General features: G+C 39.4%; 1 protein-coding gene across 1 annotated transcript; it reads left to right on the forward strand.

The window, feature by feature from the left end:
- The first annotated feature begins 122 nt into the window (after window positions 1-122).
- hps5 (HPS5 biogenesis of lysosomal organelles complex 2 subunit 2) lies at window positions 123-16,046 on the forward strand. Its single transcript, XM_063479526.1, has 23 exons — window positions 123-250; window positions 2,887-3,016; window positions 3,404-3,514; window positions 3,647-3,711; window positions 3,949-4,141; window positions 4,404-4,534; window positions 5,614-5,832; window positions 5,911-5,982; window positions 6,122-6,210; window positions 6,442-6,620; window positions 7,935-8,093; window positions 8,188-8,347; window positions 9,373-9,490; window positions 9,829-9,975; window positions 10,099-10,167; window positions 10,254-10,837; window positions 11,137-11,257; window positions 11,419-11,568; window positions 11,662-11,781; window positions 12,929-13,042; window positions 13,127-13,233; window positions 14,379-14,670; window positions 15,641-16,046. The coding sequence occupies exons 2-23, from the start codon at window positions 2,909-2,911 to the stop codon at window positions 15,699-15,701; spliced, it is 3,369 nt and encodes a 1,122-aa protein (XP_063335596.1). The 5' UTR covers window positions 123-250; window positions 2,887-2,908; the 3' UTR covers window positions 15,702-16,046.
- The last annotated feature ends 1,375 nt before the right edge of the window (window positions 16,047-17,421 follow it).

The following is a 17,421-nucleotide window of genomic DNA, read 5'->3' on the forward strand; positions in this document are numbered from 1 at the left end:
AGCCTTTCTAAATGCGCAACTGATTTGGGTAATAAATGCAGACGCTTTCAATTTCAGTTGATCTAAAACTCAGAGGAAGCCCACGCGCTGCTTTCAGGAAGTGCCCTCATCAGCTGAGTGAGTGAGACTGTCACGGGTCTGCTGACCGAGACTTTCTCCAGCACAGCGGAGCAAAGACGCAATAAATCTGGGATGTAAGAAAGCCTCGTAAGTGTGGTGTTACAGCCGGGAGAGTTGCGCGGTATATCTGGTGAGTTTAATTTACGAAGCTGGAGGTGAATAGACATGACAGCGTTTAAGCTAGCATGCTTGCTAACTTGTTATTGAAAACAAAGTGGGAGGAGCGGGCTGGTTAGATTTGTGTTAACTGTAATAAACTGTGACAGTGAAATGTTTGAAATAAATGTTACACTTTGAAATATTTCCGCGTGGTTCCGGTGTGTTTTGACGCAAATTTTAGCTTCAGTGATTTTTGGACCGGTGTTTCAGATTAACTGGTGTTAGATTAACTCGTGACGGTGGGCGCTGCTTTTCAGGACCCACTACCCACTAACGAGGAAGTAAACACTGCGAATATTTTAATCTTTAAGTGGATATTATTGTGTGTCTGTGCGCGTTGTCATGTTTCGCATTGTTTTGGGCCAAAAGAGAAAACGCTTTCGATTTTAAATTATGATCGTGACATGCGTGAATCCTCTGCAGCAACGGCAATGAACAAACATAGGGTGACGAGACTACTGCCTGTTCATAATACTGAAATGGTTAATAAACGCGCTATCTTTGTTCCTGTTTTTCCCGTATATTGTTACTGCTCTGATGACATTTGAGGTTTGTCAGTCCCACAGTTAGATACAGCTACACCAACATGAACTGGGTTTTAGTCTACCCGTGCGACAATCTACAACCAGAAATATTTTTGACGCATCAGCATCTGACTCGATTCTGACGTATTTCAGACGGAGAATTTCTGTTTCATGCCCAAAGTGTTTTGGTACTTGCATCTTACAAAAAAAAAACTATGGAATAAATAAAATGTCATCACTATTTATTTTTGGTTTACTATAATCAGGGTTATTTTTACTTATTTATTTTATTCACAAGACAAAAGGCAGTTTATTTTAACATATAATAAAGGTGTGGAAAAAGAATTACTTTTTTATGGTATATATTTATTTATTTAATAGGCATGATGTGTTTTAAAGTTGGTATAGATGGTGAATTAGGTCGGAGATGGAAAAAAATGTATTTCCCTGTGTAAATGTGAAAAGTTCTGATCTCAGAGGTTGGGAATATAGAAAAATTTGGACACTACGTGAGTGGGAGGATTCATCTTTATTGGCAGAAATGGAGAGGCCATTGAACTTCTAGGGATTCATTATAATGTTGATTTAAAAATCGACAATTAAGGAGAGATGTCACATGTTTGGACTGAAGTACATGGATTACTTATTATATTCTGCTTTATACAGTGAACCAAGTGCAAATGTAGGGTTTTGTCTCATTGCTTCAGTAATGGCATGCACCAGTTTAGCAGTTTGTGCTTTCTCTTTAAAAAATTTTATAAACAGAATTATGGGGAAAACGGGGCATATAATGTAGTTACAAGCACGTTAATATGAAAGGGGTGGTGTTGGCAGCGTATGAACAGTAACAAAGATGGTTTCACTGGCAAAGGAAAATGGAGCTATAATATTAAATAAATATGAGCATAAACACTTAATGCAGACTGAAAGCAGCACAGCTGCTGCACAGTGTCAGTAAGTGAGAGGGAAATTATAGCATTTGTTCAGTAAGACTGGAACAGTGCTATTAATAAAGTTTAGCAAGGAAGGAAAGCGGCCAAAAACAATGCTCACTGTGTAAGTTAAATGATTTCAGCGTCACAATATTTTCATTAAGAATAATGAGAATCAGAGAGATTACATTTTATTACTGAATTATTATTATGTATTAATTATTGTTTGTAAGATTTATTATTTCAGCCAGAGCACCAGCGGTGTTTAATGATCTCAGAGCCTAATTGCAAGTTTTATACGAGGCCATCAATTGTGAGGCCCTGTTGCTCTGATTTACAGTATAGTATGGTGCAGTAATGAAAACTGGTGTCTGGTGTAACCAGTGACTGCAGCCTTTGGGTGAACTATTCACAGTAGCAGCTCATTTTTCTGTAACTAAAGCTAACGTATTTATTGCAAAACTTTAACTTCTAACAAAGTGGAAACTTCCACTCTTGAATCTACACAATTTACGACCACTTTTGAAACAGCTAACATCCAACACTAAATGAAAGGTGAATCATTTTGAACAACAGCTAGGGCTGAATGTATCCAGCAACAAAAAAAATCAACATCCTCCTCACGGCTTTTATCCTTAAATTTGTCAGTTAATTAAGTGCAAATCATCACTGTGCAACACTGAGGCTTGAAAATGTAGCCAGTTCTACATTTTCAGTCCCTTCAGCAGTTAAATATACTACTGTTGCACCAAATTCATTCACGAACTCACACTGAAGTTACACCCCCTGTTACACTAGCATGCCAACAAACAGAAGGCCTGAGGTCAGACTGGAGTGCTGGTTCTCACCTTCTTTTCACCTTCTCACCCTAATGTTGAGGTTCGCTTATATGTTGGGTGATTACTAAAAGCTTCAGTATTTTAACTGAATTAGAATAAAATCATTTAAAAAGTGCTCTGTGCACCAAACTAACTGTTTTAAAGAGGAGGTTTTTTTCAGGCTGGCGGTAATGTAGAGTGGAGTCATGACTGGTCAATTAAAGGGGGTAGGTACGCTGCTGTAAGTCATGTGAAGCCACACGGCCGAGGGCCATGGTATGAACTCTCTCCTATTTTCTTTCATACTTATCTGACTCACTCTTTGTCCTTCAGCTGTGTTGGAGCACCAGTGAAGATGCCTCCGATACCAGTTGTTCCAGAGAACCACAATTATGTCCTGGCAGAGTTTGACTGCCTCGATCCACTTCTCTCTGCTCTGCGTTTGGACTCTGGCAGGCTAAAGGTAGTAATTCTAGCCAGTTTTCTATTTATATTCAAGTAGGCATCTCATATTCCTAAATATCTTTAAAGAAGGACTTGAAACAAAAACAAATTAGTGGATGTAATGTGTCATTTAAGAATCTTGTTTATTTTGGTATTTGTCGTTTTGGTGGTGTTTATATTTTAACCATTAGTGATCTGGATGAAATAAACTACCTTCAGGCCACATAAAGGGTTACTAATGGGGGCCACCATTGCCACATGAACCGCACTTTGAGAATCCTGGCTTTAGGACGTATTAAAAAATACACAATATGGATTTAATTTCTTTCAGCTGTAGTGGAAGAAAATTAGAAAAGCAAGAATATAATTATGCTTGACATTAATTCTGAGTTACACTGTGCTGTAGTGTACCTGTTTGGCAGTGTCGAGGAAGTGGCTCGCATTAGGAACATCAGCAGGGGGGGTGCACCTGATTCAGAGGGAGGGCTGGAAACAACGGCTCATCCTCACTCACAAGGTAATAAGTGACTGTGAGCCTGTGCTGCTCTTCTGTTAATGAGTGCTAGAGTTAAACATAAACAGTAATGCGGTGTTTGTTTTCTTTGCATCTGTCCACTGACCCATCACTCAATGTGCGTGTTTCTCCCAGGAGGGATCCATCGCTCAGGTGGCATGTTGCCCTCATGATGAAGACTTTATTGCAGTTGCAACAAGGTTAGCGTTTATTCAAGAAAGTAAAGAAAATGTTTTGTACCCCTCCTTGGTTTAAAATGTGTGTTAACACATCCACTTGTAGAATGCTGCCCCCTGGTGGTTAAAGTTGTAGTTGAATTCTGTTGTGGGTAACTACAAAAAGTACTTTTAAACAAGTTGCAGGCTTTTTCTTTTCTGCTTCATCTCTGTGTTTGGCTGTGGTTCCCATATTGTTCACTATGTGTGATACACATCCAGTCAGGGTCTGGTGGTGGTGTGGGAGCTGCAGTTGGAGCGGCGGGTTCGTCCAGAGAGAGTCAGCGTGTCCTGGGAGCACAGAGGTCAGACAGTTACTGCACTCTGCTGGGATACAAGCGCGCTGAAAGTTTTTGTCGGCGACTCTGGAGGCAAGGTGTCCTTTCTCCGTGCAGGATCCTCCAAAATGGGAAAGGTAGTGACTGCTGATTAACATTGAAAGCTTGGCACCAATTAAAAGTACATTGTAGTTTAGTGGTTAAATATGCAACTCTTAGTATAGCTGAGAGTTGCATATTATTGCATATAATAGCTCTTAGTCATTAGTTTACTGACTGTGCTGGTTTTGTTTCTCACTGTTTTGTTTTTTTTTCTTTGGGGGGGGGCAAATGTTGCCTCTGCATGCTACATTTATTATATGCAAAATTCATGATATATATAATTTTTTTTGTCTTTAGGGGTCAGCGTTTGTTATATTCCCTGTCCAGACTGTCACCACTGTGGACTCTAAAGTGGTTCAGCTTGGGTACCAAGATGGACGACTGCTTGTGTCTTCCCTCACACGCTGCTACCTCTGCGACACAGAGAAGTGAGTACCACTTTTGTTCCATCTGTTTTGTGTCTTTCATATTCTCTTTTTCGGGAGAGACTCACAGAGAGCTCACACTCATGCTTCCATTTAGTTAAATGTTCTCACTAATGGTCCAGTAGTAAGATGTTGGATCCATAATCATGGACATATTAGTTTTTATCGCAGATTCTTCTCTTATTCTTAAAATATTAAGTTTGTATTTTTTTTAAACATAAACTAAAACAGATTCTTCTGCGCACAAAAGCAGTGCTACAACCAGGATTAATACGTTGGCGAGTTTTCAGTGTCAAAGGTGCCTCACTTTTAACTTGGCTAGATCGCCATAGTAACTTATGCCGAAAATATGGTCCAAAGCACTTTATATGTCCAGTGTGCTATGCTGTGAGTTTCAGTTTGAAATCATCCGTGACACATTCTGATTCTTTCATTAACAGTATCCTATAAGTGTTATACTCTGCAAAAAGAATGCACTTTAAACAGCTACCCTGAGCGGTAGTTTACCTGTAGCGCCAAAGGAAGCCCAACTGTAAAGTTACAGCAGTGTGAGTGATGTGCCCCACATTGTTCCAGTGATTGAATGAGCAGCTGTCACATTAGGAATAAATGGCAGCACCAACAGTGCACTTACTGGTACAATCACTTGTGCATTTTGCGGCACCAACTTTGTTAATTTCTGCAGAATAAGAGTCAAATAACGCATCGAAAACCCTATTTTACGTTAGCACGCAGAGCCTGAAGTAGAAATAACAAAGAAAGCTGAATGCGAACAGAAGCGGTATTGAAATGTATTAACTTTATTTTGTATAGTATTTTTTTCTCTCTTCTTTTCTTTGCTAAATGTATCTGTATATTGTTTACATGATTGAAATAAATAAACAAACAAACAATAATCCCTGTTGTACTACCCGTTATCTCCAACACAAATAAAGCCTGGCCGTGTTGAGCTTCCTGTATAGTATATTATAAAATCAATATTTATTTTATTTTTTCCTCATGTTTATAAAAACTGTATTCCATGGTGTTTGGGGACTCTTAAAGGTTGTTATGTGATTTTTGGCTTCTGTGTGTCTCTTCAGGGAGAAGTTCTGGCGTGTTGGTAATAAGGAGCGTGACGGGGAGTTTGGAGCTTGCTTTTTCCCTCAGAATAGGGGATTATTAATGGGTCAGCCCCCACTGCTGTACTGTGCCCGGCCGGGGTCTCGAATATGGGAGGCCAGTTTTAATGGCGAGGTTCTGAGCACCCATCAGTTCAAACAGCTTCTGGCGTGTCCTCCACTGCCTCTCATCACTTTTAGGTAATGTGTGCTCCTGCTTAGGATCCTGCTTATTTTAAAAGCCAGACTTCTGATCTATATTGTCTTCCTCTGACGCAGAAATGAGCCAAATTACAATCCAGTGCAGAAGACTCCACAGTCTATCGCCTTCCCTAAGCTGCTTTATTTGGGGTAATAAGCATAATTTATCATGTCATGTTACAATATTCGAGATATTTTCATTTCATCTGACATGTCAAATTTTTTAAAGAAATCCATATGCAGATCAGCCTGTCGCTAGACTAACTGTACACTTTGTTTTTGTGTATAGGGACCAAAACCTGCTGACCTGGACTGATTCTGCCATTTATATCTTCACACCTCAGAATGGACAGCTGCTCCTCTGGACTGAAGTTAAAGGTGTGTTTCTGCCTTCTTTTTTTCCCAGAATACCACCAACCTTTTATTTCATGAACACAAATCATATTCCCTTAAAATGTAATCATTTTATTATTTTACTGCAATAACATCATGTTTATTTTTAATCTTGATAGACAAAAATCATGAAGGTTAACGATGATCATGCAGAGCTTTGTTGTTCTGATATAATCGAGTGTAAATTATTCTCAGTCTGTTTTCTGTTTTTTGTAGATTTGCTTGATGTGGCGGTCTATCGCAGTGAGCTCTTCTGTCTCCATGGAAGCGGGCGTCTGTCCCACCTCTCCTTGTTATCTGCAGAGCGATGTGTTGAGCGTCTGCTGCGCAGGGAGTCCTGGCCTCTGGCTGCTGCTGTCTGCTGTATGTTCCAACACGCAATCACTACAGGCAGGGTAAGATCACTAGCACTGCCATACTAAAGTTGCTTTTCCATTAGATCCTAGTTGGCTCCGCTTAGTTGAGCTTGGCTAGATTCTGCTCAGTTTCAGTAATTTTCCATTACAATGAAGTACCAGCTCAGTGTGGGTGACATCGTGTATGTGACACAATGCAACAATCGAGGAGATGGAGGCGATGGTATACCTGCTGTGACTTGTTGTCACAGAGAACGCGGTGGGCGTTGTGTTACCATTTCACTCTTGCTTCGTTTGAAAAATGTCAGGTTTGATTCTTGTGAAGGAGTCGCTGTCGTGACTCATTCATTCATGTCGGTCCCAGGCCAATCAGTGGCATGCGATCTGTTCATGTTACATTTTGGCTTGATTCAGTTCGCTTGAAACCCCGTCCAAGTAGATGCTAAAAATGTCCCTAGTACCAGTACGATCACCTAATGACTAACTCTAAAAGTACAGTCGAGTTAAGTAGGTGTTAATGAAAAAGAGCAGCTGGAAGTAGGGTTAGTTAAGGGACATTTGGTTTACTTGGGACAACCTGGAGCAGGTGGCAGGGAGAGGGAAGTCAGGGTGTTTCTGCTTAGACTGCTGCCCTCGTGACCCAAACATGGAGGGATTGATAGAAGGAAGAGAAAAACGGAGAGAGTCCTTGTGTTTACTGTTAAGTTTTCCTAAGAAAACGTAATGATTAATCTGCATCATCAACAACAAACACAGCAGGGCTCAGTGATAGTTAAGGAAACAGTGTTCTCAGCTATAAAAGCACAAGAAATTTAATGACTTCATTAATGATAACAACACTGCCATCTTACCATCAACAACTTCAACAAGAACAGGCCTTCATAGACCTTTGCTTACGCTTGTGTAAAACAGTCCGGGAGGTCAGGTAACCCTGAGCCATCCTTTAGCTGTGCTTCTGTTGACTCAGACTTCTGCGGGACTTCATGTGATGCACTGAGACAACTCTTCTTGTCTTTTGGTGCTATTTAATTGAATCAAATTGAATTTTAAGTTTATCAAATGCTATTTTCCATCATGTTTCTTCTACGTTAGATATATACTACATACTACTGTGGGGAAATGTAATTCAGACTTTTAAATTAGAAAGGCAGTCGTTCAACTTCTGGTCCACACCTTAAAATAAAATGACAGTGGCGACGATGCATTAGTCAGTTTTCTTGACAACTTTCAGATGTTTGTATGCTGCAGATTAAAGTTTAAGTACTTTTTATGGGGGTTTTGTGTGTTTTGTTTTGGTTTTTTTTAACTTTGTTTATCAAGATCTTAGTAGGAATTATTTTTTATTTAATTCAGGCCAGGAAATCAATTCCCATTGACCGCCTCGAGCACCTGAAGTCTCAGCTCAGTTCCAGCACACATCTGGAGCTCATCGGGCAGCTGGAAGAGGTCTTCACAAAACTGGAGCCTCTTGACTCAGCCTCCAGCAGCCGGAGGAGCAGTATCTCCTCACATGTAAGAACTAATGTGTTTCTTTAGTTCTTCAGTGGCTCACAGTTATTCTATGTAATGAATGAAGTGTAGTGATATTAGATACGTGGTTTTTAAGGAGAGTTTCAACGTCCTGGACTGTGGAATCTATCGAGTGATCAGCCGCAGAGGAAGCCAGTCAGATGAGGAGACGAGCTCCCTGCTTAATCACTCTGTGTCAGAGGAGGAGCGACTCAAAGAATTCAGCTTTGTGCAGGATGAGGATCAGGTTGATCACGGTAAGAGACAGTCGTAAGTGATGCATACAGAGTTACAAAGAGCCTTCTAATACTGGTGATAAAATAACACTTTTTCAATTGTATAACCTTCATATTTAGTATAATCTGCAAAAACTGAAAATTCTCAGAGATGAAAAGTTGACAACCGCAGCCAGAATTTAGTAAATATTAGCAGACACAGCATTTTTCTGTAGAAAGCAGGCTTAAGTCGATGTAACTCTTTCTAAAAATGATCAGAACAGATTAAATTCATTAAAACTAGGCTCACTAATACTGAAACCGTGATCACAGCAAAGCAGAAATCTAACTTACTTTTCTTCTTTCTTTCATCACTCATTCTTTGACTCTTATCCTGATTCCATCTCTTTGTGTTTTCTCTCTCTTTTTTTATATATGATTTATGTCTCAGGACCAAATTTATTTTCTGCCCCTTCTGATTTCAGCGTTAAGAGAGAGTAAAATTATTTTCAGTTTAACGCTCTACTAAAAACCAAGAAAGAGGGAGAAAAAAACCTTTCAAGAGAATAACCTAACTAATTGGATGTGGGAGCGTTCCACAGGATCTGTGTAACATAACTGCTAATAATTTGACTCTTTGCCTCTCTGTTGTAATGATCATACATGTTTTTAATAACCAACTGTGTTTTTTTCTATTACAGTTTCTGACTTGAGTTTAAAAATAAAATAAAATCATTTGATAAAAATGTTTCTCTGCTGCTGCATTGTTGGATTTGCTGTGAGTGCTGAGCAATCACTGTGATTATTGACCTGCTTTACAAATTTAATCTTCACTTTGTCCCACTGTTAATACCAAGTTTCTTATCTTTTTCCATCGTATCGCTCACATACATCACTGTTTTGGTTAATTTGTTTTGTATCGTGCAGCATTTGATTTGTGTTTTCTCTTCATTAGTGTCTGCCACGTTTGCTCCATCTGCTTGCATTATTTCCACTGTCTCTCTCATCTCTTTGGTACTCCATCCATCTGTGTTTTTCCTCCGAATCTCGCCCCCACCTCTACTCAGATCCACAGACCAGTGAGCGCACGGAGGCCGAACGATCTGACCAAGGCCTGCAGTTTCACCTCCCACTCTCGTTCCGTCCCAAACCCCCCCGCATCGCGCTGCAGGCCGTTAAAGACAGGTGAATGAGAAACAAAGAAGCTTTAACTACAAATGTGCCTCTCACCGCAGCTCATGCTGCTTTGAGCTATATTTTAACACTTTCTTCTTCTGAGAATTGAAACTTTCACTCAAGTGCAGCTGTGCATTCATATGCCTTACTTCCCCTTTCCGCTGAAGACCCACATCTGTGTTTTATTATTCATACTGAGGCACATGTGGTGTGTTTAATTTTAAGGTCTCGCATTTTTCATCCTTCTGAGTCAGTTCACCTTTGTATTTGTACTGCTTTCTCGTCCTCTTATTGTTTTGCTAAATAGTGCAACAAAACATATTTATCGTTCACCTTCTTGTCATCAGTGTTTCTAGTTTCGTTAAGAAGACAACAGAGAAGATCAACACTCTCCAGATGAACTCTGAGCTCTGGCAGAGACCTGAATTCAGAGAGGGCGGACCCACTGAAATATCAGCCACCACAAATTTGTACTCAGAGGAAATGGAGAATGAGTAAGTGCTGTTGCAACCCTGTTTTAGAGTGCTTAGAGCAATTTGTATTGTTTTAATAGTAGCCATAAAAAAGAGATAAATCCAGACTGTTTTCTTTTTTACTTTGACATGTATGTGTCACAGGGTTGGTGATGAAATATCTAACGCTGAGGCTGAAATGCAGGAACTTCAGTCAGCAACAGAGCAAGCTATGTAAGTACTACATTTTGTTAGTTTCTCCAATGCAAGATCCAGTAATGTCTTCCATTAAACAGTTACAAATATGTTTCCGACATCAGCTCCCAGATACAAGATCCTTTGGTGCTACTAGACCCAGCCTCCCTGAAAGAAGCTCTGCTGGAGTGGTTGCCGGTTCTGGAGCGAATACTTGGGTCTGTGGAGCTCAAGTCTGCTGCTGCAGGTGATTCCGCTATCGATGGAGCAGGAGAGGAGAGATGGGATACGGATTATTTAAGCACCTGCTCAGATCAACGAGAGGAGCCTACCTCCTCATCAGAAGAACCGACAGATGTTACAGAGAAGAACGAAACGCCTAAGCCTGAGGAAGAAGAGGGACAGCATGAGAACCAGCTGATGTTAGACTCAACGAAAAACGGTGCTTCAAATGGGAGTCCTGCTGAGCCAGTCCGTGTGGTGCCCCCTAAACCCATACCATCAGATTTGCTGGCTCATCTCTCTGAGCTGGCCACACTGTACACAGAACTGAGCTGCTTCAGAAACCAGAATGAACAAGAGCTGGGGTGCACAGTTTTCCTGAGGCGCTACTTTTTTCTGCTGGACCAAGAGCGCGTGAGAAGAATGTGTCTGCTGTGCCACCAGGAGCAGCCCGAGATAATGAGCTCCTTCACTGAGGCAATGCTAGGTCAGACAATTATCCTTGAAAATTTACATGTATGTGCGTTTTCAGAGTTCACAAATCGACAAACAGACAGTGTTTTAATTTTAAAAATTAAAACATTCAAACAGAAGAAAAAATATGCAGAAAATAAAGGTGAATACGTTTAATTTTGGTTAGGAAATTAAATGCATGTACTCTGCAATAATCCTATATAACAAAAGACTAAAAAATAGTCAGAATTTTGATAAAATAATGATATACATATATTGCTCATTGATTCTTGGTGGTTTCATCTTAATCAAATATCATGCTTGGATCTGTAGAGCTCACCCAGTCTAGCAAGGTGGTGGAAGTTTTTCAGAGAGGTGATTTGCAGAAATCTTTGAGAAGTCTGAGAGAGCTGCAGCCCTGGAGTCCAGCTCGTCTCCTCGCTCACTTTCACAGGTCAGCATCCTTTTTTGATTGATCACATATTACATAAGTTCCCTTCTTTAATGTTTGACCTTCAAAAAGAAACACGAAGTCTTGTATTGTGATTTTTATACTATAGAAATAGAAAAGCAGTGTTAGACCTTGTGAGATAAGTTTGCTATGTTATTATCCAGACTGTATGAGAAGCACGGTGAGGCGGCTGTACGCTCCTTTTCCCAGTTCTATCCTACCATAACTCCTGCTGATGTAATGACCATGGCTCAAAAAAGCCATTTCCTGGCATATCTGGATAATCTGGTACAATCACAAAGTGAGGAGCACAGGTATGTCTTCAGCTTAACCTTTTGACATGTATGTGGTGTTCCAAGCTCACGTTTTAGAAGCAGAAGTTCACTTATTTCTTCTTCTTTTTTGAGGTTGTCATTTTTGCAGTCCCTCCTTGATCCAGAATCACTGAGACAGGATTGGCTGGAGCTGGCACTTACCCATGATGCCCCGCAGTGCTGTGATACCCTGACCCCTGATGGACTGCCAAGGTAAGTTAGCACATTTTTGTCTTTATCCTTCAACTGGCAGAGTGAGATTGTTTATGAGCCCAGCCTTACATTTCCATGTGCCATTATGATACAGGAACTGGCTCAATGATGCCACAAAGATAATGGAAGGTTATGTGTGAGTTTTCTCTCATTTTGACAGTTAATGTTTCTGTAATCTAAAATATGTTGTGCACAAATCCTCAAAGTATTTCTAATATTATACAAAGTAATAATATTAGGCTTTTTTAAAAAATTGATTAAGTTAGTCACCAGTTTATCTGTATTTTGATCTTAAAATAGTTCAGCATACTGTAATGCTGTGCAAAAGTCTTGAGCCACCCCTTATTTCTTTTTATTTTGCTTCCAAAAAGCCAGACTTTCTTGTATTTTTTTAAATGCTCTTGAACAATAGTTCTTTAGCTTTCTGAAGGTCTTGTCATAATTTGGGTCTGCATTTCAGATATAGATGTTGAGGGATCTTGTCAAGATTGATGGAAATATGAATTTTTAGGTAAAATCTGTAAAGTCTTATTGACTACAGTTTTATTTTTCAAACACACGGTTAATGCAATAAAAGCACATGGATAGAAAACACACAAATAACACTATCAGTTATGGATTGGCCTCCCCAGATCTCAACATTACTCAAGCAGTGTGCAGCCATCTTCATAGAGAACAGAACAAAAGGCAGCCAACATCCAAAGTGGAGTTTTTAATGTATGACGAAGCCTGGAGAGCTATTCCTCACGACATCTTAAAGAAATTAAGAAATTACGTTTCTTTAAGACTCCATAAAAATGATTGAAAAAAACAAAAAATTACAAGAGAACATTTTAGAATGTGTCTCACTAATAAAGGTAAAAGTGTAGAAGTGACTAAAGTGACTAAAAACTATCAGGCATGTAAAAAGGTGTTCCTGTATCACTAATTTCAGTCACTAAAGCAGATAATATGTTTGTTTGTTTTTTTATAAGTACTATTATTTAACCTGTAAGGCCCAGTAGACTAGCTGAACATGATGTAAACGAACCATAGCTGGATAGATCCAAACATAGCCGTTTCTACTGGAATCTATTTAAATAAGATACTGAAGTGAGAACGAGGAACAATAATAAATATCACTAACTTCCTGTGTTTTCTGCTGCAGGTGGCATTCACATTGTTTCGCTTGGGGCTATGGACGCCTTCTGTCGCTGCTGATTCGCCTTCCTGCAGACTTTTCCTCAAAGCAGAAGATGTTACAGACTTGTCGAAGTCACGGGTATAATTAGTAATTAGTTTGCCTACCTTAAAAAAAAAAACGGGATGTATGTGGTATAACCCTTTGTGTAACGTGTATGTGAAGGTACTGGACGGGCTACCTCTACCTCTGCAATGAGCTCCAACTTCGCACAGAAGCTTTCACCGCCATCTGTCAGCTGGATGACATCACCCTGCTGGATGAATCTGATGGTAAGACGAAGTCTTTAAACCACTGTCTCTCAGACAGGAAAAATTAAATTTGGGAAATCTTCACTGGATGAGGAGATTTAATTACAGTAAACGTGTCAGGGGTTGCAGAATGAGGTTTGTTAAAACAAAGAAATGTGCTTTTTTTAATACAGGAACAGTACTGCATCTTTAAACTCATTACAAGAAATACAAAGATATCCGTTTTGGCTGTATTAGTATATACGTACACAGTATACATTATTTTTCTTATTGCCACCACAATATGACTGCTTGTATTTAAGATTGGTTGGGCGGATAAACCTATCTCACTTGGTCTATCCTTTAATAAGTAAGAGTGAGGACAGTTAAAGTAAATGCAAAACCTGTGATCAGCTGTTCTTGTGCGATGAGCAGTTCATACATCTAAATTAATCATTACCATGTAATAAAGATGGTCTCGATAATCTTCTTAAACTCCAACTGTGGAGCAGGAGTTATGAAATACAGGCTTTACTGACCGACTCATTTAAACTGAGTAACTCTGTGTATCATTATACTTTTCAAGTCGATTCATTTCAATTGGTTTCAAATCACAACAACAGTAACCTCAAGAGATTTATAATGTAAGGTAAAGACCCTACGATAATAGAGAGAAAACAACCCCATATGAGCAAGCACTCCCATTCTACTGTTAAATATCCTGAGAACCAGAAGTAAGCCTGTAGTCTGAGAGCAAAGTACTCTGTTGGGGTTATGCGGTACTATAAGGTCTTTAAGATAAGATAGTGCCTGATTATTCAGAGCTTGGATGTGAGGAGAAGAATTTTTAATTTGATTTAGAATTTAACAGGGAGCCAATAAAGAAAAGCCAATGCGGGAGAAATATGTTCTGTCTTTCGAATCCCTGTCAGCTCCCTCGCTGCAGCATTCTCCTTTTATTTAATGCTGTGGTGGAGGACAGAGGGCAGCCTTGGAAATGTTTGACTTCACAGGTTGTCTGAGTGAAGAAATTCAGGAATTCCTTTAACACTTGTGTGGACCAATTCCTTGGAACTGTATCCTGTTACTTGGCTGGTTCATTTAGTTATTATTGAGAGCGTAAAATGGCCACGTTTGTAAACCTAAAAAAGCACTAACGTGTGTTCCTTCTCTTCTTTATTTGCCAGGTGTTAGGCCCCAGACCGTGGACGAGTGGAAGCTCTTGATCCAGCTGTCTCAGCAGTGCAGCAGCACGGTCAACTCGGAGCAGGTCGCAGGTGTGAATGGGAGTGACTGGTCCAACGGCTCAGCAGACTGCGGAGGAAAGATCAGCCCGGAGAGCCTGACTCTCATGCTGGCTAGGACTGTCGGGCCTGACCAAGCTCTGACCATCCTGGAGGACTGTGGTGTTCAACTGGTCCTTTCACCCCACTCCAAACTGGTCTGTGAGGTGCTGAGAGTCGCTGAGAGGAGGCAAAGGTGGGTCAGGCTATCAAATATTTAGAATCTCAAAACAACAGGATAGACTATTCATGTACTGTTAGATGCAGAAAACTGTAAAAAATTGGGGTCTCCTGTCATTCCTGGCTGATGTGAGGAAGTAACGTTCTCAGAAACAAAGCTGCAACATGTTTGGATGTTGCAGCTTTGGATTTATTTCCTTGTTCATTAAAACACGTAGTGGAGCGAATTAGTAGTGGTAATTGTTGTAGTTTGCACTTTTACACACACTGAACTTAAGTTAGTTGTTAGTTTGTTATTTTTTGTACTTAACACAAAGCACAACCTTGTGTGACTAAGATTCCCAAATGGGACTAAATGTAGTTCACAGTTCAACAGCAGGCTGCAAACAAACTGACCCTATACTGACTACATTTCATGTTAAAATTTGTTTGTACAGTCATTATACCAGAAGCACTCTGAGAGCACAATCGTCCGTCAAGACAGCTCACTCGCTGGGCTGTTTACTTTTAAGGGAACATTATTATATTTTGCAAATTTCATTTTGTTCTTTATACATGTTCTATAAGACGTTTGTAATGCAGCAGAAATCAGATACGTTTATAAAAGTTTATAAAATATACATTTTATATTTATATTTTTATATTTTATATTTATTAACATTTGATCAGATTTCATCTGAGCAAACTGTAAGTTGTGTAAATGAAGGAGACTGAAATGTCTCCCGTCCTATTTTTAAGCTGTGATGCACACTGACACACGTTCACATTGCTCTGTCCACTGGATTAAAATACAGGCTTTGCTTTTTACCCGTTGCCTAGTGAATCTTGAGAACATAGCTCCATTTATTCAGGGTGAACATACTGTTTCCTATGTCAAAGTTAATCACCGAGTTTTTTTGCATCCATCTCTCTTGAATAAAAAGTCAGCTCAGGTTAAAGATTTCTTTGTCATAAAAAATACTATTAAAAAATATTTTATTTTTCAGGGCCATGATCCAGACGATGCTCGAGCGGTGTGATCGGTTCTTGTGGTCTCAGCACGCCTGACTCCAGATCTGAAACCAAACAACATACAGCTAACACTTATAAGTCTTCCCACTAACTGCTGTTAAAACTGTGACTTAATTTATTCACTGTGATATTTGTCAAAGTCCCCGAGTTTAGATGAGTTATTTATCCCAGAGTGAAAACAGTATTATGTGTCTTCATTGTGTTTACTTGCCAATTTTTGTGAATACTCATGCGTGCGTGCCTGCAATGTGTGAGTTTTCTTAATTAGTAGTTCTGGTTACTGCTTTTTGCATGTTTCATACGACCAAATGAATCAATACATTTTTCTGCTTTGGCAAAAATAAACTGACCAAACTAACTGGGTAAAATAATGTGAATAAAAGCCATCTGCATCAAAGCTCTTAATGCTTTCATTGTTTGTTTTTAAGGTTTCATTTATCGTGCTATCGATCCTTGTTACTGTATTTTTCCCTGTGAATCTGTGCCAGATAGACAAATCCAGAAAGCTCCAAACACAAAGGTGGCTTTAATCCAACCTGCAGACTAATAAATAATCTGCTTTTGTTTATTCCTGCACCTCAAAACCAGGTGATGGTGAGAAATGCTTTATCCCATATTTGGGAAATTTCTTTGTTACAGCAGTTGAAATCATGATGAAATAATTATAATAACAATAACATTTAGTCAATGTGGACATCCAGGTCCTTGTACATTTCCATCACATCAACATCCTGGCATAAAGCTGTTCTTTCTCTCTCTGGTCTTATTCACATTCACCAGGACATAATGTCTCCCAGCCCACATCCACAGAGTCATAAGTATATAAAGCTTCACTCTTACCTTTCACTTTGAAAAACAAATACTTAAATTACAAGAAAAACCAAACTGACTATCCAACCATATAAGATAAGATAACCTTTATTAGTCCCACACGTGGGAAATTTGTTATATAGTCAAGTGAAAAAGAAATACCCTGTTTCAGTTCTAAGGTGTTACATATCAGGACATCATAAAATGAATCTGGTCCTTAGCAGCTCTTAAATTATTAAAATACAAACCCAGATGAATAATATAGATATTATAACACCACATCATTATTTTTTTACTAAAACTGGTAGCAGCTTCCCCGATTACTGTCCATCAGCAAGTGTGATGACCTTTATAAAAGCAGAAATTTTGTCTATTTGCAGAAGCATATGGGTGCACATTAAACCAATACCAGGCAGGAAAGACATTATCAAAGATCACAGAGAAGGAGCTGTTGCTGTCATCAGTCTGGGGAGGCTTAGAAGGCAATATCTCCAAAAAGCTCATCATTCTAAATGTGAAAGAATATTTATCCATGGAAAACAATTAAATTCATGACATGTCAGCTGTCCTACCAAACTGTCCCTAAGCTCAGCTCATGCGTTGCTCCGAGAAACTGCACATTGCAGGCATTGAGTCAACCATGAACTCCTTTGTATACAAAATCTTGTGCTGTGACCTCAAGAGAGCAGAGCATAACTGTAACGAAGACTTGGCTCAATAATATGAGACTGATAGTTATATAGAAAATAATTACATCAAGTTATTGCTGCTAAAGGTGTTCCTACAAGTGACTGAATCATAGGGTGCACTTAGTTTTAAGACCTGCTAAGGACCAGGTGGCTTTTTTTTACTATCAGAAATGATCACCTGAAAGAATCCACTTGACCAGAACTCATTATTTACAAGTGAGGAAATGTGGGTCAACTGACACTTGATCTACCTGTAT

The sequence above is a fragment of the Pelmatolapia mariae genome, linkage group LG7, assembly GCF_036321145.2.
Source record: "Pelmatolapia mariae isolate MD_Pm_ZW linkage group LG7, Pm_UMD_F_2, whole genome shotgun sequence".
NCBI classification, from domain to species: domain Eukaryota; kingdom Metazoa; phylum Chordata; class Actinopteri; order Cichliformes; family Cichlidae; genus Pelmatolapia; species Pelmatolapia mariae.